This window comes from Cryptomeria japonica, chromosome 7, assembly GCF_030272615.1.
Source record: "Cryptomeria japonica chromosome 7, Sugi_1.0, whole genome shotgun sequence".
NCBI classification, from domain to species: domain Eukaryota; kingdom Viridiplantae; phylum Streptophyta; class Pinopsida; order Cupressales; family Cupressaceae; genus Cryptomeria; species Cryptomeria japonica.
The window spans coordinates 161595720-161620126 of record NC_081411.1 but is presented as its reverse complement, the minus strand read 5'-3'; the positions used below and the strand labels follow the sequence as shown (position 1 = coordinate 161620126).

General features: G+C 33.2%; 1 protein-coding gene across 1 annotated transcript; it reads right to left on the bottom strand.

Moving 5' to 3' along the window:
- Window positions 1–12464: 12464 nt before the first annotated feature.
- Window positions 12465–13892, bottom strand: LOC131856535 (uncharacterized). Its single transcript, XM_059208359.1, has 3 exons — window positions 13612–13892; window positions 12837–13460; window positions 12465–12804 (listed from the first exon to the last, which is right to left on the bottom strand). Exons 1-3 carry the CDS (start codon window positions 13890–13892, stop codon window positions 12465–12467), a joined length of 1245 nt encoding a protein of 414 aa, XP_059064342.1.
- Window positions 13893–24407: the final 10515 nt, after the last annotated feature.

Below are 24407 nucleotides of genomic sequence, written 5' to 3'. Positions count from 1 at the left end.
TGAGGCCAAGTCTACTCTAAGAGACCTGGAAAAAAAATACATATGATTAGTTTTTATAATCAGGATGCATTGAATTTAAAATACAACATAAAGTATGCACAAACAATAGTAGTCATTGAGGCCAAGTCTACTTTGAGAGACTTGGAAAAAAAAATACATATGATTAGTTTTTATAATCAGGATGCATTGAATTTAAAATACAACATAAAGCATACATCATGACTCTTCAAAGGGATTTGCCTTAAGGGTACAAAAATTTAACTTGTAATTATTCAAAATGAAACATAAAGGATGCACAAATAACTTTGTTTTCATTGATGCCTTCTACTTGTGGTAGACCTGAAACAAAATTTTATTAGATTAGATTTTATAATTATGATGCATGATTTAAAATGCTATATATAATATGCATCACAACTTTTAAAAGGGAGGTGTATTAAGGGTTCAAATTATAACTTACTTGATATTCATTTTGTTATACTATCTGCATCCTCTCTCATTTGCAAAGCATCTATAATTGTCTCATGCTCTTCCATAGAGAGAGTCCATAATTGTTTATTAGCAGGCCTGCCACGATATCTATCCAATTTTATATTAGTTGCCACTACCAAATGTGAGTAATGTATAATATTCTTCTCTAATTCATAATCTTCGAATGCAGGTAATCCATTCTTTCTTGTTAGATATTTGCGTAGCCAAGTGCCAACAACAACCACAGATCCTGTTGGATAGTCATAACCATCATCATCTACTCGAGGAGTGGTTAACTTATGTTTTGGCTCTACACATCAATCCAACCAATACTTTGTCCCCTTTTCATTGTCCTCTGGTGCAACAACATCATAGACATGTCTTGTGCACGAAACAATTTTATTTTAATATTTAATGAGAAATAAAAACAAAAATATACACTATAAGATTTCATAAATATGTACTATTTAATAAATCAAAACAAATTTTAAAACCAAATTTACATTGTTGTATAAGATCTGAAATGCGATCATAGTCATTTCATGCAAACATCAGATCCATATCTTCACCAGTTCTTTCATGCGGATCATTTGCATCTATGGGTGTCAATGATCTTTGTTGCCATTCTTCAACCCATTCTTTATTCTCGCATAATTCCCAATCTCCAGAAACACAAAACTGATAAAAGCAAGCAAGCTGCCTTGTGAATATGGTCCATGTGTTTGAATTAGAACTCTTAAACAAATGCCATTTAGCTGATCCAATGATGGTATTACAATCATGCCAAATAGGAATACTATCTTCCTCTATCAACCAGAAGAAACATCAAATTGTAGAATTTTTAGTTGATCCTTTTGACAACTTTGAATAGCACCAATCTACAACTACACGAGCATCTCTGAATTTCACTGCATTCTCAAATTTCAATTGTTCTCTAGCAAGATCTCTTTTTACATAGGCACCAGCTCCATCGTGTTCCCCCTTACCATGTCTTGCTTCAAAAAAACTCCATAAATGTTGGACATTGGTTACATTGTGAACTTTGCATAGCCAATAAAACATTCTTGCATTTTTTAATTGTCCAGTACAGTTATCTGACCATATCATATGTTGTTTCATGTCAATTTCTCTTTCCTTAAGATTATCATGAAATACCTTGAAGCAATGCTGAACAAACTCTAAAGAGTGTAATCAATTATCACTAACATAGAAATGATACTCCCTTAAAAAATTTCTGTTATCTTCTGTACTGTCATGGTCATGTCTATATATAATGTGCATAAATATGGCAACTTGTACTGAGTTGTAGTATTGTGATTGAGTTTCCTCTTGTGGTTTTAGACTATAATTTTCTACAAAATCCACAATTGATACTATTGTTCCAACTGGATATGTGTTCTTGCATATGCGAAACTGTCCATCAAGCCATCGGGCATGTTGGGAATGTTTCACATATTTTGGAACAATATGACTTTTAAACTCACTAATAAATGCATTCACACTATTCTGTTCTGTAATCAATTCTAAATGTTTCCCCATCTTTCCATCCTTTAGAGGGTATTCTCTATTTTTAAATCTCCTAACATCAACCATTTTTTGTCCAAACTTAGATGAAACATGTTCATGCAAACATTCACCTATCAAAGAATAGTTCCCACATAAATTGCAAAGGCCATAAATGCATGAATTGGAAATAAATAATTGTTCATTAGGTGGTTTACAAAATAAACTTCCAATAAAATCTTTTATAGTTTCAGGTGAAACATAAACACCACAATCCTACACAAGATCATTACCATGCAACATACAACGTATATATCAAAAAACATCATAATAGTAACAAAACTGAACATGAATTTTACAACAACAATATTTGTTTATTGATTTTAACATACTAGGGTTTGCATTTTTCAAATGATCTTTAACTAATTCCTAAATTCATTAACACAGATTCATCACTAAATTTTTTAAAGAATTCAATTTGAGTCATGTCAAGAAGATGTTTTGGATGAGGATCATGAATTTTTAATCCCACCCTTAACTGTAAAACATCTCTAGAATTTGATGAAACTCTAGTGTTATCATGCCAAAATTTTGCAATTAATTGTTTAGTTTCATCATTTAATTTCATGTCTGATCTTTGAACTCTACCACTAAAACTCCAACAATGGTTTAGTGGATAAATTTCAATTGTGTCTCTTCTTTTGGCTACTCTTGACAAGGTTCTATGATGTAAGTTCAAATAGCACCTTATATCACTTAGCATTCTTTTACTAACAATAATTTTGTCAACTATAGTAGTCGTTATAACTCTACGTGTTGCATTCTTATCTTTAGATTGACTTGTTTTTCTAATAGAATCGATGGCACTGGTAATAGTAGATACAACTTGCTTATATGATTCATCTTTTCTTTTTGGTTTTGCATAAATACCTATTTTTTTCATGACTTTACGCATTTTTAATATTTTTATTAATTGTAACATTAATTGACATTGGAATGCTAACTTTTTATTATAGAAAAATTGTTTATATAATCTGTTTACATGTGTTCTGATTTGTCTCCAAGAAACTAACCCATTAAGATTATCTAGCACATTGCTATGAATAGTAAAAAAATTACATTTATTTTCTTTCAGAGAGGGTGGTGTAATATTTTCAATTTTTATTTCTTTTCATATTGGTGTATGAAATTTATATCCAGCTTCATTAAAATTAGCAATTTGATTGGCATCATAGTCATGGGGATTTAAAAACATACCAAGATTCGCATCCACATGAACATTTGCATCAACAATCGTACCCGTGTTTGGTTCTACATTTCTTGCATCCATCATGATGTCTTCAATGGTCTCATCTACAATGGGCATTGAACTAGATGCTTTAGAAGTGTTATTCAATTGTCGTTGTTGTGATGCTTTAGAAGTGTTATTCAATTGTCGTTGTTGTGATCTTCGATCTCTTTGACGTTTTGCCTCCTCTCTTTGTGCTTGAATTTTGTCTGTTGTCATTGTCCTCTTTTTTTTCTTTTGATGTTGCTTAGAACCCATCTTTACAAACTCCTCTTCAAAAAAAATACCTTTTTACTGAGTTCTTCTAAAACTACTGTAAAAAAAATTTAAAAGTACTGCCAAACGATGTAAAAAATCTTTGTTAGTATGGATTTCAATGATTGTGTGGTAAATTGATGCAATTTGTCTTCTTTTTTTGACAGTAAGTGTTATTTAGAAATGGGGGCTCGTTATTAAATCCAACAGGCAAAAAAATGGAACGAGCCCCTGTTGAGTAGAATTTGAATCCACAACCTACCACTTGGCTCGGGATTAGGCTCAGGATAGGCCTTGGATGGCCACACCTGAGGCATGCACCTGCAAATTCAAATCTCCATGAATCATAGCACAAATATGAACTTCTGAAATAGTTTGCATGCCTCTAATCAGAGAATTTTTATACGAAATTAAAACCCATTTCAGATTATACTGTCTAGATTCTAAATATGTAAATTTATTTAAAAATTGATTATTTTAACTATTTTTTATTTAATTTATACTAAATCGGGTCCATAAATTTGACATATTAACTAATTTTATTAATTTAATAACTTTTTTATTTTAATGAATTTTGAAAAAAAAATTATATGTCATCAATCTACAAAAAATTATTTTCTATTTAAAAAAAAAATCAAAAAATGTTAAGTTTACGTCAAATTATGTGGGTTGTACACGTCAAATTTTTAAAAAGATATTTAAGACCATTGAAAAAAAATTTTTTAAAAAAATATCAGAAAAACAAATACAGAAAAATATGCTCATCAATCTTCAGTGTGTTACAAACCATTTCCCAAAACGGTTTGAGAAAATAATTTTAATTGTGTCAAAAAGTGTGGGTCATACACATGCATTGTATGGACCTGAAACAGACATTTTCAAAACATAGTTTTTAGAACTCCATTCAAAAAGTTATTTTTTATTATGTGGGTATTAAAATAAATTACATATTTGGAAAGTGCACTCAGAGAGCTATTTTTTATATTACTGACTTTTTCCAAGATTGAATCTCTATGTGTTTCAAAATTTAAGCTCAAATGAGATAAAATCTGAAAAACAGGGAAAACACTTCCACTTTTTGGCCAAAAAAGTGGACTCATCTTCTTGCACTGAACCATTACCAAGTGTGAAAGAGGTTATAGTTAAGGACTTACACCTCTTCTATAAGAGAGAACCCTTCAGAAAACAACAACAACTTCACACAAGGAATGACATCAAATAATTAATCACACCATCCGCAAAATAGGAACTAGTGGATCCTTAGAGAGAGAGAGAGAGAGAGAGAGAGAGAGAGAGAGAGAGAGAGAGAATTACCCCCCAAGCGTAGAGACAATGAGAAGAGCTTGTTGGCATTATAACAGACAAGGAGAGATTGTTGGCATTTCAATAAGGATATTGAGAAGGTTGTTGATAATTATGGATATAATTGATCAAGGATGTTTACTATCTTAATATTATTATTTTGTCATTGATGTCAAGAAATTGATTTTCTAATTCAGTATGATGTTGCCATATCTTAAGAAGTATAATTTGATGAGTATAAAGATGTTGATAAAAGACACAAAAATAATGTGATGAATAAGGGGAGGAATAAGTTATTCAATGGGCAACTATTACCGAGTTACACAATGATGAGATTATGATGTTTATATTGTTTTGATATCTTACATATGTTGTTGATTGTAAGGTCAATACTATACTATGTTACCGACCAAAGAACCTAGTCGGTAAAACCTAAGGAAACTAGTCGGTAAACCCTAAGGTTATCGCTATCGGTTAATGAAGGCAGAATGTCTACCGAGTGAAGTTTAGTATTTATTGAGTTGCAACCGAGTAGTAACAGAATGCATTGAATGAATAAAAACATTATTTAATAAAGAAAGCTAATGAGCTGGAACTGATTAAATGATTGGTATGTCATGCATGAAGTTTGTTAAAGAATCTATGGCAAAGGAAAATCAGTAGGAAGATCTACAGCTCAGATTGAACCACAATACCCTAGCACAAGTTCCAAGAAATGTATGCAAGTTCCAAGGTGGAGTAAAATGTTTTTAGATCGAAGGATACATTGAACCTAGTCAAGTTTGAAGATCTGATGGCTATGATTGATCATGGGAAATGTGATCAAGGAGATTAAGCAGTTGGCAAATTGTTTATAAATAAGGAACTGTTGATAAACAATGTATGTGCGCAAGTGTATGCACAGGGATGCTACATAGTGATTACCAAGCACTGAAGCTTGAAGACCTATTTGAATAATAGAGTATAGAGCCCAGCAGATGGACAAGATATCATTCTATGTCTAGATTGTAATGAGCAAATAAGAATCTGCTTTAGCATTTTAGATGTGAAGTTGCAGATAGATTTTTATTATTGTTATTTTGTGAAGTGACAAAAAATCTCTTAACCGAGTGGACTTAACAGTCTTATTTGTAAAACCCTCTAGCAAGGTGACATTTTGATTGAGTGTTTAAAATCCTTTAACAAGGTCACTTCTAACAAGGTGCAGATCCTAATAGATCTGAGGGAAATCCCTTAACCGGGTCACATCTAGTAATGTGTTTGTAATCTTTAACAGGATTTTCTTTTAACCGAGCATACTCTAGAAGAGTATATTTCTTAGTGGGTCCGAAATCCCACAGTGGTTTTTCCCTATTTGGGTTTCCATGTTAAATCTGGTGTTATGAGTTTTATGATGTTTATATGCTTTTGAGTTTGCATGTTTGGCAGTTTTGGTTATATTACTGAAGTATATGTTACCAAGGTTGAATCTGTTGTTTTTATGGAAGATTAAGTTTGTATGATTCACCGTCCCCTCTCATCTTATTATCTTGGCATATGTACTTAACATTAAGTATCAGAACTATCAGAGCTTACACAATCTTATAGAGAGAGATTAAACATAGGAAAATGCACGATGTACTTACATGAACGCATGCCAAAAAAATACATTAATATATGTAAAATACATGTCTCAAGAAGTGGTAATCTTCTGAGAGAAGAGACAAAGAGAATCACATATTCTCCAAGGGGGATTAGTCATAAGAATGTACTATTGTAAGAAATTATAATCACATATGAAAAATACAAACCCTAAAGGAAATAATGATAAATGAGATATAAAGAAAGAGAAAGGAGCAAAATCCTTGCCCCTCAAGTGATAAGAACAAGGAGAAGAATTACAAAGATTCTAATGGTGGTTATTTTTAAGCGATATGCCTTCCTAATGAAATAAATCCTCTCAAGAAAGGGACATGTACTTCATGAGAGATTATTCCATGCGAGGGAGCATATCATACTTGTGAATAACTGAAACCCTAGAAGAGGTAAGTTTTCTAAGAGAATGAAGGCAAGAGAAGAAGTGGATTACTCATTAAACATGATCCTCTCCAAGAAAAGATAAAAACCAAAGAACAATTATATTCTCACGTAAGAATAACTCAATGCAAGAAAAGAGATCTAATAATGAATAATGCACAAAGATAGAGATAAATCTATAGAAAGAAGAGGGAAAGAAAACTTCATGTTGCTACCCCAAGGTATTTAAAATTTAAATAGAACCACCACAAATGATAAAGAGCCCCCAATTAAGCTGGATACTTATGTCATGGGGTAAAGAGAAACATAAAGAGAAAAGAAGTGCCAAGGCACTATGTTTTTTGCCAAGAAACATAGCTAGATCTATTGTAAAACAAATTCATGCAAGATCATATTGCTTTTGAACAAATTTATTAAATGCATGACATTTTCCAAGAGAATGTGAATATGAATCATGAAAAATGCAATATTCATCACCTTTCACTTGTTCAAGATTGTTGTTTTACTTTTTAGGAGGAAATGAAATATTCTTATCATATTTCAATCTCAAATAGATTCTTTTAGCTAGTCTTTCAGGATGATAAATATGTTTTGATTCATCTTCTTGACATGGAAGAGAAAATTTGTTAGAAGAAGAAGGATCATTATCCATGATTCTAATTGTTATATTGTCTATGCCTTCTTGAATAGATTTCTGAAAATCAGGTCAATCATTGGTATTGTGATCATGGGTTTGATGAAATGAGCAAAAAGGAGGTTTCGAAGAAGAAGCATTCTTGTGGGTTTTTATGATTTATTGTATTTGGAGGTGACTTTGAAATCTTAAAGCCTAATGAGTTTATCTATAGGGAGAGGAGTTTTGTTTCATTTGCCTTCTACAGTAGCTTGTGTGGAAGGGTTTATAGGGATACAAAGTCTTTGTTCAAACTTCCAAAGTCCTTGTCCTCTAAAACCTTTTTTGGTTATTATATAAAAGCCATGACTATAAGAATGTTGCAAATGACTAGGTGGGGGAATAGGATCATGAATTTCATTTAAATGTGATGTGGAAGGGGGACTAAAAGGATTTGTAGATGAAGAAGAAATATCACTTGAAGGGACATTCTTCTTTCTCTCATCATGCTTATCCTTTTGGGAGATTGGGAATGAACATCTCAATCATATAAAGGCTCATTTTTACTTATTTCTATGTGAGGATAAACATCATTGATAAATGTATAACATCATCCTCTCTACATATATTTTGATGTTGAAGATAGGTACTAGGAGAATAAGGAGTGTCTAAAGATGTAAGAATGTTAATATTTTGATTTTCCCCCCCTTGCGCAAGGGTATGTGTATGAGAAGAAGATGGGCCCATGTTGCTTTCCAATGCTTTCTCTCTTTTAAAAAGATCATTGGTTGAAGCACTACCTCTCATCTCATTCACACAAGATACCCTAGGAGAGGTACAAGGATTAGGATCTCGAAGATTGGGATCTACAAAAGCATTAAGATGATTAACATATGAAATGCAATTTGTTAATAACACCACCATAATACAACATAAATGATATATGAAAGCTTTGAGATCAACTTGAGAAGGAAACAACTTTGAAATCCTAACAATACAATATGACCCTATGCTATGAATGAAAAGAAGCAACATGAAATGAAAGAAGCCATTATCCAAAACATGATTGTAATAAATATATGTAAAAAACAACGTAATCATATGTGCAATAACAAATAAATCTGATCCATTGATTTCAATTGAAAGTATCTTAATTAAAATCTTAATTTGCTAAAAACGAAAATCTAAAATTAGGATCCTTTTATGAAAATTTATTTAAAAGTTGAGAGTGTTGATATTTCACTTTTTTTTCTACTTTAAGAGGTGTTAAAATTGATAAAGTATGCCAATTTCCTATATTCAAGGAGAAAAATACAGTCAATTCCAACTCCCAAAATTTTGGGAAAAATCTAGGGACCGTGCGTAAGTTATGCATGGTCTGATGAATTTTTTTTTAAATTTTTAGGGATGATAAAAATTAGGATTTTATTGAAGAATCCAAAAAAACAGTTGATTTGGAGATGTCTAGATAGGTGAAATTAGCATTCAAAGGTCGAAATAGGAGATTCTTAAAAATTAGGGTTGTCTTGTTTAACCACTTAATTTTCAGAATGAAAATACATATTTGAATTGCAATTTTGAAATAGAAATCAGATCTAAAACTAGCAACTAAAATGCTATACTTCACAAGCTTAATTTCCTCAAAATGAAAAGTTAGGGTTTTTATTCAATTAACATCTAAAATTTGCAAACAAATCAAACATAGAAATGAAAATTTGAAATTCAAATTGCAATTATTCAGATCTAACAATAAGATATCAGAATTAAGATGTAAGACATCGGGTTCACCAAAATGTAAAGTGGAAAATCGGACCCTAGTGGTTCCCCACCTAGGAGAGAGAAAGGAAACCACTAGGATAATTTTCACTTGATGCAAAAATGCACTTTACCTTCAAAAGAGGGGTTGAATCCACAAGATCCAAAATCCAAGGGAAATAACAATGTGAATGCTAAGTGGATTACAAATTGAAATGTAATTTGCCCTCTTTTGTAAATAGATATGTTGACTTATTGACTTGGAAAGGAAGACAAAATGGATGAATTGAGGAGCTACCAATTCAGGATCGTGTTGTAATTTCGAATCTAAAATATTTAAACTGATACAAATCTACCCTGCATATTTGGAGAAAAGTCGTCGAGACCGTGCATAAGTTATGCACTATCTTCCGAAAGATCCGCAAGTCAAAAAGGGTTTTTCTGTCTCTGCAAATGAAGCCTAAATTTGCAATAACAACTGCACACCTGCAACTTGCACACAAAAAATAAGGGAAGAAGGGTTGTGGATAGGGCTTTTCCTTAGTCAAACCTCGGTTGAGGAATCAACCTTGAAAGAAAGTAATTGCAAATACTTAAATATGAATAATAAAAATGTATGCCTTCTAGATCTGCAATTTGTTGATGATGGTTGATTTGCTTCTTAAATGTAATCACAAGTGTTGCATGAAATGGCATGTGACATGACAAAACCCTAACATATACACATGCTTGCAAATGAATGTTGTAACGTTTCTCCAATGGATGAGTGAAGAAGAGCATGAAGAAGAAGAAGACTTGACGATAGGCTTGAATGCTTGAACAGTTTATGAATCTCACTTATTCTTGTTTCCTTCCTCTCTCTTATCATTTATTTTATTCCTCTATTATATCAAATGAGGGAATTTTAAGTCTCCTTTTATACTTGCCTAGGAGGGTTAATTTTCATCTCACTGAAGGCCGACATAGGATAAATCAAATCCCGAAAAGAAAATTAGGCCCAAGGGTCGGATGGACCCATTTTAGGACTATCCAAAGAGGGAGGACAGGGGTGCCACACCCCTGTCCTATCCTATTTTAGGGCTTGGATAGGGTCACAATGGCTGAAACAAGAGGAGATTTGGAAGAATAATGCAGAGAGGGATCCCAATTGTGTAGGGAGATGCAGTCGCTAGGGTGAGGACCTAAAAAGTGGTCAAAATTGCAAGGGTCACAATTTTATGATGCTACACCTTGGTATCCAACATTTAACCCAGCTACTGAATCTTTTGATCTGATTCCGATTTGGGTAAGACTTCCTAATTTACCACTTCAGTTTTGGCTCGAATCTTGTTTTAAAGTTGTTGGTTATTCTTTGGGAAAAATTTTAGGAGTTGATAAGGGCTCCTTGGATTATCTTCATACGACTTATGCATGCATCTTAGTGGAAATGGATTTATCCAAAATCCCACCTACATAATTCATTTTAAAATCTGTAAATGGGACTTGGGTGCAGTCAATAGATTATGAAGGTATCGCTTTTAGATATAGGAAATGCCTCCAAATTGTGCATATGGCAGCCAAATGTGAGAAGCGAAATAACAATAGGAGGGCCTCTTGGTGGAGGGATGTCTCCCTTGATCATTATTCAATGGAGAAAGATGTAGGGAACATCCAAAAAGCGATTACAAATAATAAATCTTTTATGGATGGATAGGAGAAATCATATTTAAATGCCTTGAACCAGGAGATTAGCAAATGCAAAAGGGATAAACAGTTTTCAAAATCCTCACCTCCAAACTCTGGAAGGGTTGCATAAACAAATCGACAAGAAGTATTGACCCCAAAGGCTAGGACTGGGACAGGTTGTTCAAGCAGGAGTGAGGAGATCATCAAGGATGAGGTGCTGAGCATGGGACTTTTAGGGGTGTCCCTTCTGAACATAGGAGGCTCCCTCCCAGGAGGTAGAATGGCAAGAAGTTAGAAGAAAGAAAGAAAGGAAGGTCCCAAAGGTCTTTCCAGCCCAAGTCTAGAATTGTCACAATTTTTTGGGACGACTTCAGCTTTGGTTGGATAGCTTACTGGCCCCTGCCATTTTTTCAAGTTGGATCAAGCCAGTTTTGGAAATTTCAATCTCTATTTGAGATTATTTAGTTTTCTATACCATTTTATCTATAGCTATATGATTAAGTTTTGGTTTATTGTTTCGAACCCTCTCGGTTGAGCTATTATATGTAATTTGTTACAGTTGACAATGGTTAGGATAACAGTTTTGATCATGTTGATCTGAAAATGTCTAATCATGAAGATAAGATAAGAGATCTGAATCAATTTGTTTATGGTGGCTAAAATTGTTTCCTGGTTTAGTCATCATCCTGATAAACAAGAACCTTTTTTGTTGAAATTTAGTAAAAAAACAACTTTTTATTATTAATATAGATATCTTGACTCTGCCTTTATCATTAAAAAAAAGAATAAAAGAACTCAGCATATTTAACTAATAATTTCATCTCAAATACATTTAGTGGACACGAAATAAGATCGAAAGTTTAATTTTACTACATTTCTTCACTGAATACACTGTTTTCATGGTTGTCACACCGTCACACCGACACAGTAGGAAAAGGTGAAAATAGAAATAACTGATCTATCGAAAAATTCATGATGTGATCCAAAACAGTAATCAAATAACATACAAAAATTACAAGAAGTTCCGAACCATTAGTCAAACTCTACAGACAAATCTATCCAAAATTGATGGTGTAACATAAAACAGTAATAAATGCATGCATAGATCACATGAAGTTCAGAAGCATTAACTCTTCTGACGAAAATAATGTCAAAATTCTATATAATAAGCTATCGATAATGTAACATAAAATAGTATTAAAAACCACACAAAAGATACATGAGTTCAGAAGCATTATGTCTTTTAACGAAAATAATATCAACTCTACAAACTAAGCTACTGTAACCAAAACAGTAATAAAAGAACACTAAAATCAGATGGAATAGGAAACATTATGTCTTCTAACGAAAATAATGTCAAACTACAGACTAACTACCTAAGAAATAATATAAAAATACTAGGGGCTTAAAATGTAGAGATTTTAGAGATGCAGTGAACTCATCCGTTTAGTCCGCATGATTCTAAGATGGATTCACGGTGGTCAACTAATGACGATTTGGAGTTTAACAACTTACAATTATGATTTGGGGTCACATGTATTTAGCGCAAGTATTGATAAGAAATAAGATCGAAACATCAAAATAATCTACTCTATTCTACTTCCCCACTGAGTAGATTGTTTGCACAGCCGTCATACCCAAAATAAGTACCGCCGCCACAATAGGGACAACATACCACGGCTTTGAACAATTTTCTTGCTTGAACTCGTTTGTCAACACCTTCCATTGATCGTTATAATGTCCTCTAGCCTTTTTCATTATCATGTCAATTTCTCCACTCGAACTAAATGTGATTCCATCCCAAAGACGGTTGAACATGCGAGCTATATCTTCATTGCTGCCCGCCCAACTTCTAATTACAAAAGATTTTCGAAGTAAAGAAACGTCTCTCTCGGAATCGATTAAATTATCTAAGAAACGTAATAATGTGTAACTACTATCTTATTGGAAGACCACAAGCGCTTTTGCCACTGTTCATAAGCCATCAAGTTCCGCAACCTTGTTTCTGTGGTCACCGAGATTTTGATTTGAGGGAGGTAAAACGTACCTCTTCCAAACAATCTCTTTTCAAATTTCAATTGGCCCGGCTGAAATTCGATGCCTGCTTTGTGTAATAATTCGGCCCGAGGATTAGACCTTCTCTCATCAGTTATGTGCGGCACACACTGTCCCCTGCCATTGTTGATATTGTAGCTAACAGAGTCGTCACATTCAACAGCAGTACCTGATTCTGCACTTGGATATGCTAAGAAATCTCTAATCACCATTCCATACAGATCCAAAAGATGGCATGGAGCCTTGTTTAAATGCTTCTTCAGAACTTCTTTAGAATCCTCTGATAATCCGTAAGAGAAAGGAGACCCGTTAAAGATTCTGATGGCACTCAACATTGTAGCTAGCTTTGTTGTTGCAAGATCGGGGCTTTTCAATTCTAATTCAAGTAGAGTTGTAAGAATAAATAGAGGAATCTGGTTTTCTAATTTTATAAAATCAGTTAATATAGCAGAACACAATGAGTTGTCTCGTCCTTTACTTTGAAAAACAGGATTTAAGCAAACTTTATCATTATCATTTTTTTCTTCGGCATAGCTTCTAAGGAATTCCAGAATAAAGCAAGCATCTATTCTTAATATCCAAGATAATGTTTCTCCATCCCACTCAATTGGTTCTGCATAGCACTGTCTTATTTTACTCTCCAGCTTTTGAATCTCTTTAATCAACTCGTCAATATTTTCTTGCCAACAGTCTATGGATTGCTTCCATTTTATATTGATCCATCATGGGAAATTTATTATTTTTGTGATGGTAAGGCCCCAACGATATGACCAAAGGATCATAAGCTTCCGGTTTAGAAATCCTTATGGCTTCAATCATCCTATAAATACAAACAGTTTCTGATACTTGCCACCTTTTATAAGAAGGGTCGAAGCTACTTTTTACTTGGTCAATCCATGATTTAGCTGAAGCAGTGTATTGTGTTTGCTCTGCTCCATTTACTTCCCCAGTATAGTCTGGTTGAGCCATCGCCTCTGCATATCAAGCATAGAAACATGAAACATGATATCGGAGAGAAATGAAAAAGTATCTCCACATTTGAACCAATTCATGACTATACTATTCTGAATGCTTGGATTATGTTTGAATGGGTTATTTTAAAAAGACTTTCAACTACGTTTAAATGCTTCAACAGAAATGTCTCTCTATACTTAACATTTAAAGGAATAATATAAAGAATTTAACGGTTAAAATTGACTAATATTTATTAGTAAATGCAATACAATTACAATACAATTATGCTGGTTTTACTCTATAAAATTATTATAATAATTGTTGTTTTTTATTTCTTAGGCTTTTTCCTATACACACATTTTATTTTAATTTGGTCAAAATAGGATTTTTTTTCTTTTTCTTTTCTTTTCGTTTATTTTGGGTTTGGATTTGGATTTGAGTGTTTTTCTTTTGGTTTTTTTTAATCTTTTTCTTAGAGTCATTCCAACATCTTTGGAAACTCTCAATTTTCATGGAGGGTTCTAGCTTATTGTAAAAGTATTTTGAGGATGGTAGATATTTCTTTAAGTCAAATAAGCACAATGCTACTTTTTGTGTTCACATCTCATATTCATTATGGTGAGAATTGTGAATAAAATATTTATACTAAAGTTATTGTTAGGTAAAAAATCTAGAAGACAAATTATATTTAATTATTTACAAAAAAAAATGATTGTTTTAAGAAAATTAAAAGTGACTTATTTTGGAGTCAAAAAATAAAGTTAAATTAAAGAGGTCACTTTAGGTCAGAAATCAAAAGGTTATGAAAATGAATATTTTATTATTTTCAAAAAAAGATATACAAAGATTGAAAGAAGATGATAAGACATTCTTGACATTCTATTTTTATAGACCGTAGTTTAAACTCCTTAAATTGGTTCATTATTTGCCCCTTAAAAATCCTCTGGAGATCATGAAAAAAAAGAAACGGAATAATTTTCTAAGGGAAAAAGATGCTTTGGGAGTCGTTCATCAATAAAGTAGAACCTACCATTGTAGAAGTGATGAATAGAAACATTGCAGGTAATTTGAAAAAGGAAGTTTAATTTTCAAATTGGAATGGCTCTATCATAATGATATGGTTTGGATTGAAGATTCATAATGATATGGTTTGGATTGAAGATTCTTCTTTTTGTTGGCAAATGGCAAAGGGGATCAAGTAAGCTTTTCAAAAAGAGAAAATTGTATTTGGCACCCTCCTAAGTTAGGCTGGGCTAAATTGAATTTTGATGAGGTTTCTTGAGGTAATCCTAGTACCTCACGAGTTAGTTGTGTAGTTCATGACTGCGATAGCTCAGTTTTAGTGAAATTGACAAAACATCTAGAAGAGGACACTAACAATGTAGCTGAACTTAAAGTTGTTTTGGAGGGGGTCCTCTGCAGAGAGTTAAACATAAAGCATTTGAAACTTGAACCTTGAGGGAAGGGTCTACCCCAAATTGGAGGCTCAATTCATTGCTTGGGAAAGTGATGGAGGTGGTTAATTCTTTTGAAGGAACGGTCTTTAATCATATCTCCAGAGAGGTCAATTTTATAGTAAATTTGCTTAGCAAATTCAGGGGTAGATGGTATGAGTTCTTAATGTTGGGCTTGGTTGGATAATTCGATCTCTCCAAGGATTCTTAGATTTGAAATTTGTTCTTCATTGTTTATGGTATATCTCCTGCATAGGGGGTTGAACTGTATTTTAGTAGATGGCATGGAATTCTCAAATTTGGGAGCACTCTGTCGTTTTTCCCACGGGCAGGTAAGTTTGAATTTTAAATTCTTACTGCCCTTGTTATAGCCGTTGGACAGGGGTTGAATGTGGTTGGTAGCGGGTTTATTGATAAAGGCTAGTGGCCGTGGTAGCGTAATCCATGTTTCTATCCCAACTTTCTCATTAATTTTGCCACACATTTGCCTTGAGAGTTTGTCTATATCAACTCATTAATGTTCCTTTGGGTTGACGGGTAGCGAGTTTCAACTAAACAGTAGGATTGATAAGGTTTTTAGCAGCTAATTCATTTAGCCTGGGTTAAATTTTGTTGGTAGCAGATTTTTTTAAATGGGCTAGTGACCAAGTAGGTGTACTCCTTTTTATCAGAAGATTCTCATTAATTCTATCATCTATTGCCTTGGGAGCTTGTTTATCTGAGCTCATTAATGATCCTTTGAGTTGATGGGTAGTAGTTTTCGGTTAAAAGGCAGGACTGCTAAGGATTTTCTTGCGGTTGAATCACTTATCTTGGGCTTATTTGGCTTATGCTATGCTCTTTCTAATTTGGCCTTGTCTATATTTGGCATACCTTCTCTAGTTTCCAATGGCCAACTCATTCTCATTTATAATTTTCCCTCGAGCGAGATTTCATATAAGATTTGGCTGTATTCTGATTTGACATTCTCTGTCTAGCAAGTCTTTATGATCCTCCTCTTCAATTATTGATTTTGGCATCTCTAGCAAGCTTGTTTTTCAGCTTATCTCTCAATACCAAAGTGGATTTGTTGGTTTATTTCTCATGGGTTTTAACCATTTCCATCTCTGTCTGTTTGCTCTGTGTTTTCTTAGCTTTTCTTTTCTCCCAATGTATACATCCATCACTCTCATTGCTTTTAAAAGGAATATGTATTTCCTTGGTCTGATTACTCATAAACAGCTCTGCGAAGTGGTAAACCATTCTCATGAGATCTTTTTCCATGCCGTTTGTCGTGTTCTTGGAGGAAAATACATCAGATCAAATCACTGCTACAGAGTCAATGCAGATATCTCTACCTTTTTTCTTGCCATGACCCTCACAGTTGGTAAATCAAAGGTGGCTGTGGAAACAATCTATAGAAGGGTCTTCAAAGTAGAATTTTTGGGGAAATTAGAGAAGGTTTTGTTAAGTATTGAGAAAGATTTAACAATTCCCTACAGGATGCATTATGCTATCAAAATGGAAGCCGATATTCCTACTCCTCAATTCCCAATTCTCACAATATAGAAGTTACTATTGTCTAGAGAAGTGTCCAATTTCTCAAATGCTTGATGGGGTTCATAGAGGACGGCCTACTTGGCTTTAATATCAATGTTGACAATGTAGGTCAAATTGAGGATTGGGTGGTGGATTATATATTTATGGAAATTTTAAATGCCAACAATAATGTGGAAATGACTTCAAACTCGAGTGAGAAGATTGGCGAGGAGGAAGGTGATATGGAGCATGATGTGTTTGTCTCCCATTCATTTGGTTATGCGGCCTTCTCTCCTGGTTCATTCTCTGGTCAAGCGATGGACTAATAAGTTCAAAGGTGCCCCTGCTTCTTGTTTGCCAATCACACGACATGGAATCCTCTCTTCACAGGCTTTACGATAGTCTATTTTATGACTATCTTATTATGTACAAACTTACTTAGTTGGTTCGTTTTTCTTCTCTATCTAAATAATTTTCAGATTTGTGGTTTTCAATTTTGAGGTCTATTATTCTTACGATAGCTACTTCGGTCCCCTATTGATGGGATGATTTTCGTTTTTCGTTTTATCACTTTCCAAAAATCATGACTACAATGTTTATAATCTATATTATTTAAATATATTCTTGCCTTGGCCTTTTATTGAGAAAAAAACAATTGTTTCATTACTTAGCCAAATAATGAAAATCTTTTTGATAATTATTATCATGGACAAAAACATATCTATCTAATTGGGTGGATCTAATAGTTATGATCCAGGAACTATACTTTTATTCACACTAGTTGTGATATATATTGAAAGTTTTTGTAGCAAAAGGTTTGAGGTAATAAGAGTGTGCCATGGGAATTTGGAGAATATTGAGATGCTAAAATGTTAAAACGGGAATCATAGTCTTAAATAAGTACAATCTTAGAAATATCTTGATTCATAACTCTTTTAGACTAAAAAAGTAAAACAATATTGGAAGTTTTGTAGGAAGAGGGGTGAGGTAATATCAGTATGCCATGGGAGTGGAGAATTGTGGGATTCTAAAATGTTTTGATTCCTTGTGATTTTCCAGCTCTACTATTCCAACATAGAAAGAGATTTCATGATTTGGAATATTTACGGTTTTTAGTTGAAAGGGACATGTAGGGCCCCTTGACATTAGTCACCCTCATTTGGGATAAATTATTACCATATTTCTAATTATAATAGCATATATATAATAATTTCAAGTAGTCACGATTAACTACATTCTAATAAATTGCAAAATAGTTGTAATTAAAAACATATTACATTAAAAGATATTTATTTGTTAGCAGTAGAGGTAAAACTAATTTTAAATTCATTTTTATATGCATAATTACTTCAATATTAACAATATATAATTTTAATAATAGATCAAATTTTTAATATAAATTTAGTAGTGACGAATCCTTCATGTTATTTGATTAACATCAAACCCTATATTAACATTTTATGTACAAAAATAAGAATTTGTAAGTATGCATAGATAACATAAGAAAATAAAATTTGTAGACTTGGAATTTGGCAAACATTTGCAAAGATCAAGAAAGTCTAGCACTTTACACTTGTTTTTTGACATCCAGATATCATGAATTTTCATCTTGGCATGCTCATAGAATCATTCTTAAAACCTTGACATTTTTCTTATGCTTTTATCTATTGGTGTGGCTGCTTATCAGTTTTTTAGGGTTAGCCATCTTGCCATGATTGTTAGAGAATCTCTAAAATTTCAATCTCCTTTGGCAAATATTATGCAAATGACTTATTCAACTCATAATTTTGGAGTTATCCCATCAAAACTATAAAAAAAATTCTAATGTCTTGACACCTAGAATGGGATTTTATATGACCCTAGCCTACCCACTAGCTTGGTGGTAATGGTGACATGTTCACTCCTTTTCCCTTTCACTTTTCTACTAATTTTATATTTATTTTATTTTCACTTTTGCATCTTCTATTTTCTCCTATTCTTTGAAAAATTAGAGAACCTCTTTCAACGTTCTTAAAGTATAGTTAAGGTATTTTACTCATAGTAGCGTTTGTGAGTTGGAGAGTGTGTGTTCAAGATATGAATTTTTCATTTCCATGTCCTTCGTAAATAATGAACTAAGGTTTTTCTCTTTCTTGCTTCGTTCATTACCTTGTTTTATTAGTTTCATTTCCTTGTGTGAATGTGAGTTTATTTTTCCCTATTGTATATGATTTCTTGTTTTTAGTGTTTTTATTTATTTATGCTTATTTTTATATTTTCCCCACCTTTTTATTAATGTTTAGTTTTTATAGGTTTCCCATCATGTTCCCTTGTATTTTAAAGTTATTTCCCTTGAAAAATACAATTTTTAGAGTTGTGAACATTTTTCATAATGACATAACAATGTTCTAATCATTCCATCATATGTTTTTATTTATTATATTAGCAAGTAGAGGTCCCTAAACCCAACAAAATAGCAAAATCAGATAGTAGCATCACATAATCTGGCAACAAGAACTCATAGTAGGAACCACATCAACCGTTGTCAGAAATAGTCAAAAATCATCATGTCCACATAACTAAACACAATGTTCTAATCAAGCCATCGTCTCCCTAAAGTATAACTATGAATAAATAAATATAAAGAGTCCACAAACATAGCAGAGCACATAGTTACAACGAAAGTCTAGAGTAAACAACATAGGCCTATTCAAAAGATCTTCATTATAAACCCTACACCTAACTAGACTAAATATCATTAACTATTAGAATCAAGGAACATTGAGGGGGCTGGGGTGAATCAGTGTTATGGAAACTTTGATTTTGTTAATATGTTCCTTCAAATATTTAATGCATTTAATCAAAAGAAATGTGCAAGAACATAACATGAACAACCACAACACCATAACACAATGATTTTATATGTGGAAACCCTATTAGGGGAAAAACCATGGTGGGGATGAACACACAAAATGAGTATAGTCAAATAGTCTAAGTTTTACAATGGGAATGCACATGCATTTAGGCACACTACCTAGAGCTTGCTACTCAAAAGGAGGCTCACTACCTACTAAATCATTAACAAATGATAACTAAAATATTTGAACTGAAGAACAACATCTACAAATACCAAAGTATAGTTCTGGTTGAGCACAATACACTAATTTTTTACACTTCATTTCTTATTGCTCTATAACTTTCTTGTGCAATGATCTAGTTTAGAAATCTTTATCTTATGCACATAAAATGCGCTCAATTGATCACTCAACCTATTCCATACTCAAAATAGTCAATTACATTGATTATATGTATCCACAACATGAGATCATATTAATTGCTAGTCGGCTCATCAAGACTTATAACTCCAATGCTTATGCGGAGAAAAAATAATTGTCCACACACTTCCCAAATGTTGGCCAAACTTGCTAGATCACAAAATCAATTAGCAAAACTGCTCCATCAAATCTGCACAAAGATTGACTACACAAGTCAACTTGATACTTACTAGTAAACCAAAAACCGGTACTCAAAAACTTCTAACTTGCACACAAATCATCAATAGAGACCTAAACTATAGAATAAGGGTAGTCCAGACACCTATCTACCTTTTGTAATATCCATAATATAATATATTAGCCTAAAAAGAAATCTAGACCAAAATACTGAAGATTGTTAGATGCGTTGTTCTAAGCTTAGTCGAACTTGAACAAATGTCCACTCAAACTTTCGGTATGATCAAATCATGTAATGTCGATTGGAGAAATTACTTAGGTTGTCATCAATGACAACACTTGATAACATGTGTAGTGTCTCTTTCCGACAATCTCCTCCTTTGGCATTGGTGGCAACACCAAGTGAAAAATGACTAAATGTTGGAATCACTACCAACATATGTATATACTACAAAACTCAAAAACTCCAAAACTCAAGAACTCTCCTGGAGATGAGTATTACATTTTTCACTACCCTACACTCCCCCTTTTACATCAATGCAAAAGGTAGGGATCTGCATGCCAAAACTCATACAAAAAACTATGTACAACAACATATGTACACATATACATTCCTATCTTACATAAACTTAAATATGTCTGCCAAAATGTTCTTCAATGAGTTCAAATGATTGTCCCAACCTTTCTTGAGACACTCCAAAACTGAGATGAGACCACTGAAAAAAAATGCTTGCACCTCTGTCAACTAAAGATTTGAGGGATCATTTTTAGCCATTGCATCTTGGGCTTCCTTTAAACCACTAATCATTGTATCCAATTTTGGAGAAATTGGTCTATGAAGCTCACCAATTCTACCAATGATCTTCTCCTTATCATGTATTAGGATCTTAATTTATCAAGTAAATATATGACCTAAGTTTCTTGACTGGCCATAGAGACAGTCAAAGGATCAAAAGACTAAGAGATTCCTACCAACTACTTCTCATTCTCCTTAATCTACTTCTCAATGTCTTCACCAAATTTAGAAGATAATAAATAGGATTTGTACACATTGCCTCCTTTAGACTAGGCATTTTGAATACTTTTTCACATAGCTGTGTAGCAAACTCCTATCACTAGCAATCATCTTCTTTAATTCACTAAATATTTTATCATTAAACTCATTTCAAATCCTATCTTCAGCTGATATTTCTAAGGAATCAAAGTGAGTACTTACAAAGTTGATTAGGCTCTTTAGCTGACCAGAGGGAGAATTAGATGTGTCCTTCCATAATGTAGGCATTATCTTCTCCAAGACACTAGATGGAAGACTTAGTGCTCATTGTCCTCCATGTGAGATTTTAGGATCTCCTCTCTTTCCTTTAACCATGAAAATGATTCTAGCTTCAATTTATGAATGGGAGAAATGGTAGAAAAATTAATAGGTTGTTAGGATACTGTCACATCATCAAAAATCAATTTATCCTTCTCAAGGAAGTCCTTGACATCTTTAGCAATGTCTTTTGCTTCAATGACAACCCCAATTATCTCAACCTTTTTATCATTTGTATCAATTTATTCTTTGACCTCCTTTGGACCTTCATTATCAATTGGAACTTGAGTCTTCACAAATGGCATTGTGTCCATATCATTTATCCGACCCGGAGGATTCTAAGTATCCTCAACCTCGTCTCTTTTTCATGTCCCCTCTTCATATTTATTTAATTCTTCTCCCTTCTCTTTATCCACACCTACCTCTTTTAGAATAGAGGAAACATTTACTTCAACTTGTTCATCTTTTGAATGCACTTCTTGCACTTTTGGAACAGATGAATTATCACCATCATGGGATTCTTTTGAAACATCAAATTTGTTCTTATCTATAATTGGCTTCAATGTTTTCTCAGTATCTTTGATCACTTGATCAATTTTCTCAATCATAAGCTTATTTATTCTTGTTTTGCTTCTAAATTCCTTTCTAGCTTCTTCGATTATTTTATTTATTTCCTCTACTACTATCATAGGGCATAGATTTACCAACACATATTCCTTAATCCTTTCATCCTCAACCTTGGCACTACCTCTTCTCATCTCTAAAATTTTATACAAACTTCTAGGAATTTCAGACATAATTTCAATAAGTTCCCCTATTGAAAATGTTCAAGTACTTAACTATGTCTTCTTCAATAATTATCTTGCCAACATCATCAAACTTGTCATAATATTCTGAGAGTGGTTTCAAATTACCTTGCACCATAAGAGCTTCTTCAACATCTTTGACTGACATGTTAGGCTTGTTTGCATCCAAATTTATTTTCTTACTAGCGTTCTCTTCACCGAAGGGCTTGTCCTTAGAGACTTTTCATGTTTTTTTCCCTTGGTCTTGATTTCCTTCACTGCTTCATCAAACTCTATTTCTTCATTGTCTTCAACAGTGGTATATACTTTTGAGCTTTTTCCTTTCTTCGTATTTTCACCTTTCCCAGATGACTTAGCTTGATATTTATCTGAGCTAGCTGGCTTAAGAGAACCAGAGGAGGGTACAGAGCTTCTTGTTTGTCTTGGCTTAGGGATGGAGGCTTTCATATTGACTAATTCAACTTTGACTAGCCTCTCCCTTGCAACTTTTTGGGTTCTTCCTAGCTTTCCAAACTACTTTTTTTTCTAATGCCAATGATTTTTAGATACTCCTCAACTTCTTTCCTGACCTTCCAGAATATCTCAGACTTCTTGAAATAAGAATACAACTATAAGTCTTTCTCAACAAATGTGTCCAATCTCTCCTTTGTGGTATCAAATGGCTTACTCAACAAATGTTGAGCATACATATCCAATATCTGAGCATCCACTTCATATACCATAGGAATGATCTAGACTATCCTTGGCTCTACTGTTTCCATCAAGCATTAATTAGTATCAACCATAAAGCATATTATATCTTTGTACTTCTCAACAATTGATTTAGGGATTCTTTCCCTATTATAGATTACACTTTGGATATTCTTGAAATAGCCCCAAATAGAAACTTTTTAGGCCTTACTGTCACCAATGTTGTATAAAAGTTCTCTGATTTGAACAACTACTAGCTTGTCACTTGCCCATTGAACATGACCAGCTTCTAGAACCCCATTCATGAAATAAAGGAACAAACATAAGATCTGAGTGCCATACTTGAAGGTGTTTTTCTTATCCTACTTTACCTTGGCTAGATTCTTCATTATCTGACTCCGCAACAATTCACATTGGTCATATTCTTTGTTTTCCTTGATCATTTCATAGGCTACATAAATTGTTGTACCAAATATAAAGTTTTCCCAGCTGGAGTTATAGATCTTTTATCCAATCACCATTGAACAAAACTTCACATCATGCTCAAGTATGTCATTTATTATCATAGCTATTTTGTCAAATCTTTATCCAGTTGCATCTGTAACAAGTTGATTCTTCATGGATTTCAGTGTAGGCAAATCACTGAATGAGAATAGATCCATTACAAATCTTATAGTTCCTTGTGATCATGAATGACTTGCTCAACCACATAAATTCATCATGAATACTACTCAATACATACCAGGCCCATTTGCTTTCATCAAACAATAGGAACTTCACAACTTGAATAAATTTATTTTCCTCTAATACTTTAAATTCTGGTTTGAGCCTTAAATATTCACCTAATAACTACTTGGGGTAGAGATTCAATAGTTGTCAACTTCCTAGCTCAATATTTGTATGAATGTAAAACCTAATGTCTTTGACATGAAGAACACCATACAAAACTGAGGAAAATGCACCTAATGGATCTACTTCTACTGATTTGAATGGATATTTCTTGAAATTTGGGCGAGATCTCTCACTGATATCAACAACCAATGGAGTAACCATTTTCAAAAAATTTATTTGAAAAGCTTCACAGATAGATACCTTTTTGGCTGCATTAGGGTTTCACACAAAAATCTTCTTGCAACTTCGGTCTCTAGGATATCTGCTTACAAAGCAATCTAAACCTCTTTCTCTTTTAGTGCAAAGTGACAAATGAGGAGGTAAAGTGCCATTTTAACATTCACACATCTAAATTTTACGTTTAGTAAATGTGTTTTTCCTAAACCTTCCAAATACCCTAGTTTTGCTCAAAGCTTCAAAAAGATTTC

Coding starts and splice junctions, on each gene's coding strand:
- LOC131856535 (XM_059208359.1), bottom strand. CDS start 13,892: ATGGCTCAACCAGACTATACTGGGGAAGTAAATGGAGCAGAGCAAACA. Junction 13,461..13,611: donor ATGGAAGCAATCCATAGACT/GTTGGCAAGAAA, acceptor GGAATTCCTTAG/AAGCTATGCCGAAGAAAAAA. Junction 12,805..12,836: donor TTGATGGCTTATGAACAGTG/GCAAAAGCGCTT, acceptor CCAATAAGATAG/TAGTTACACATTATTACGTT.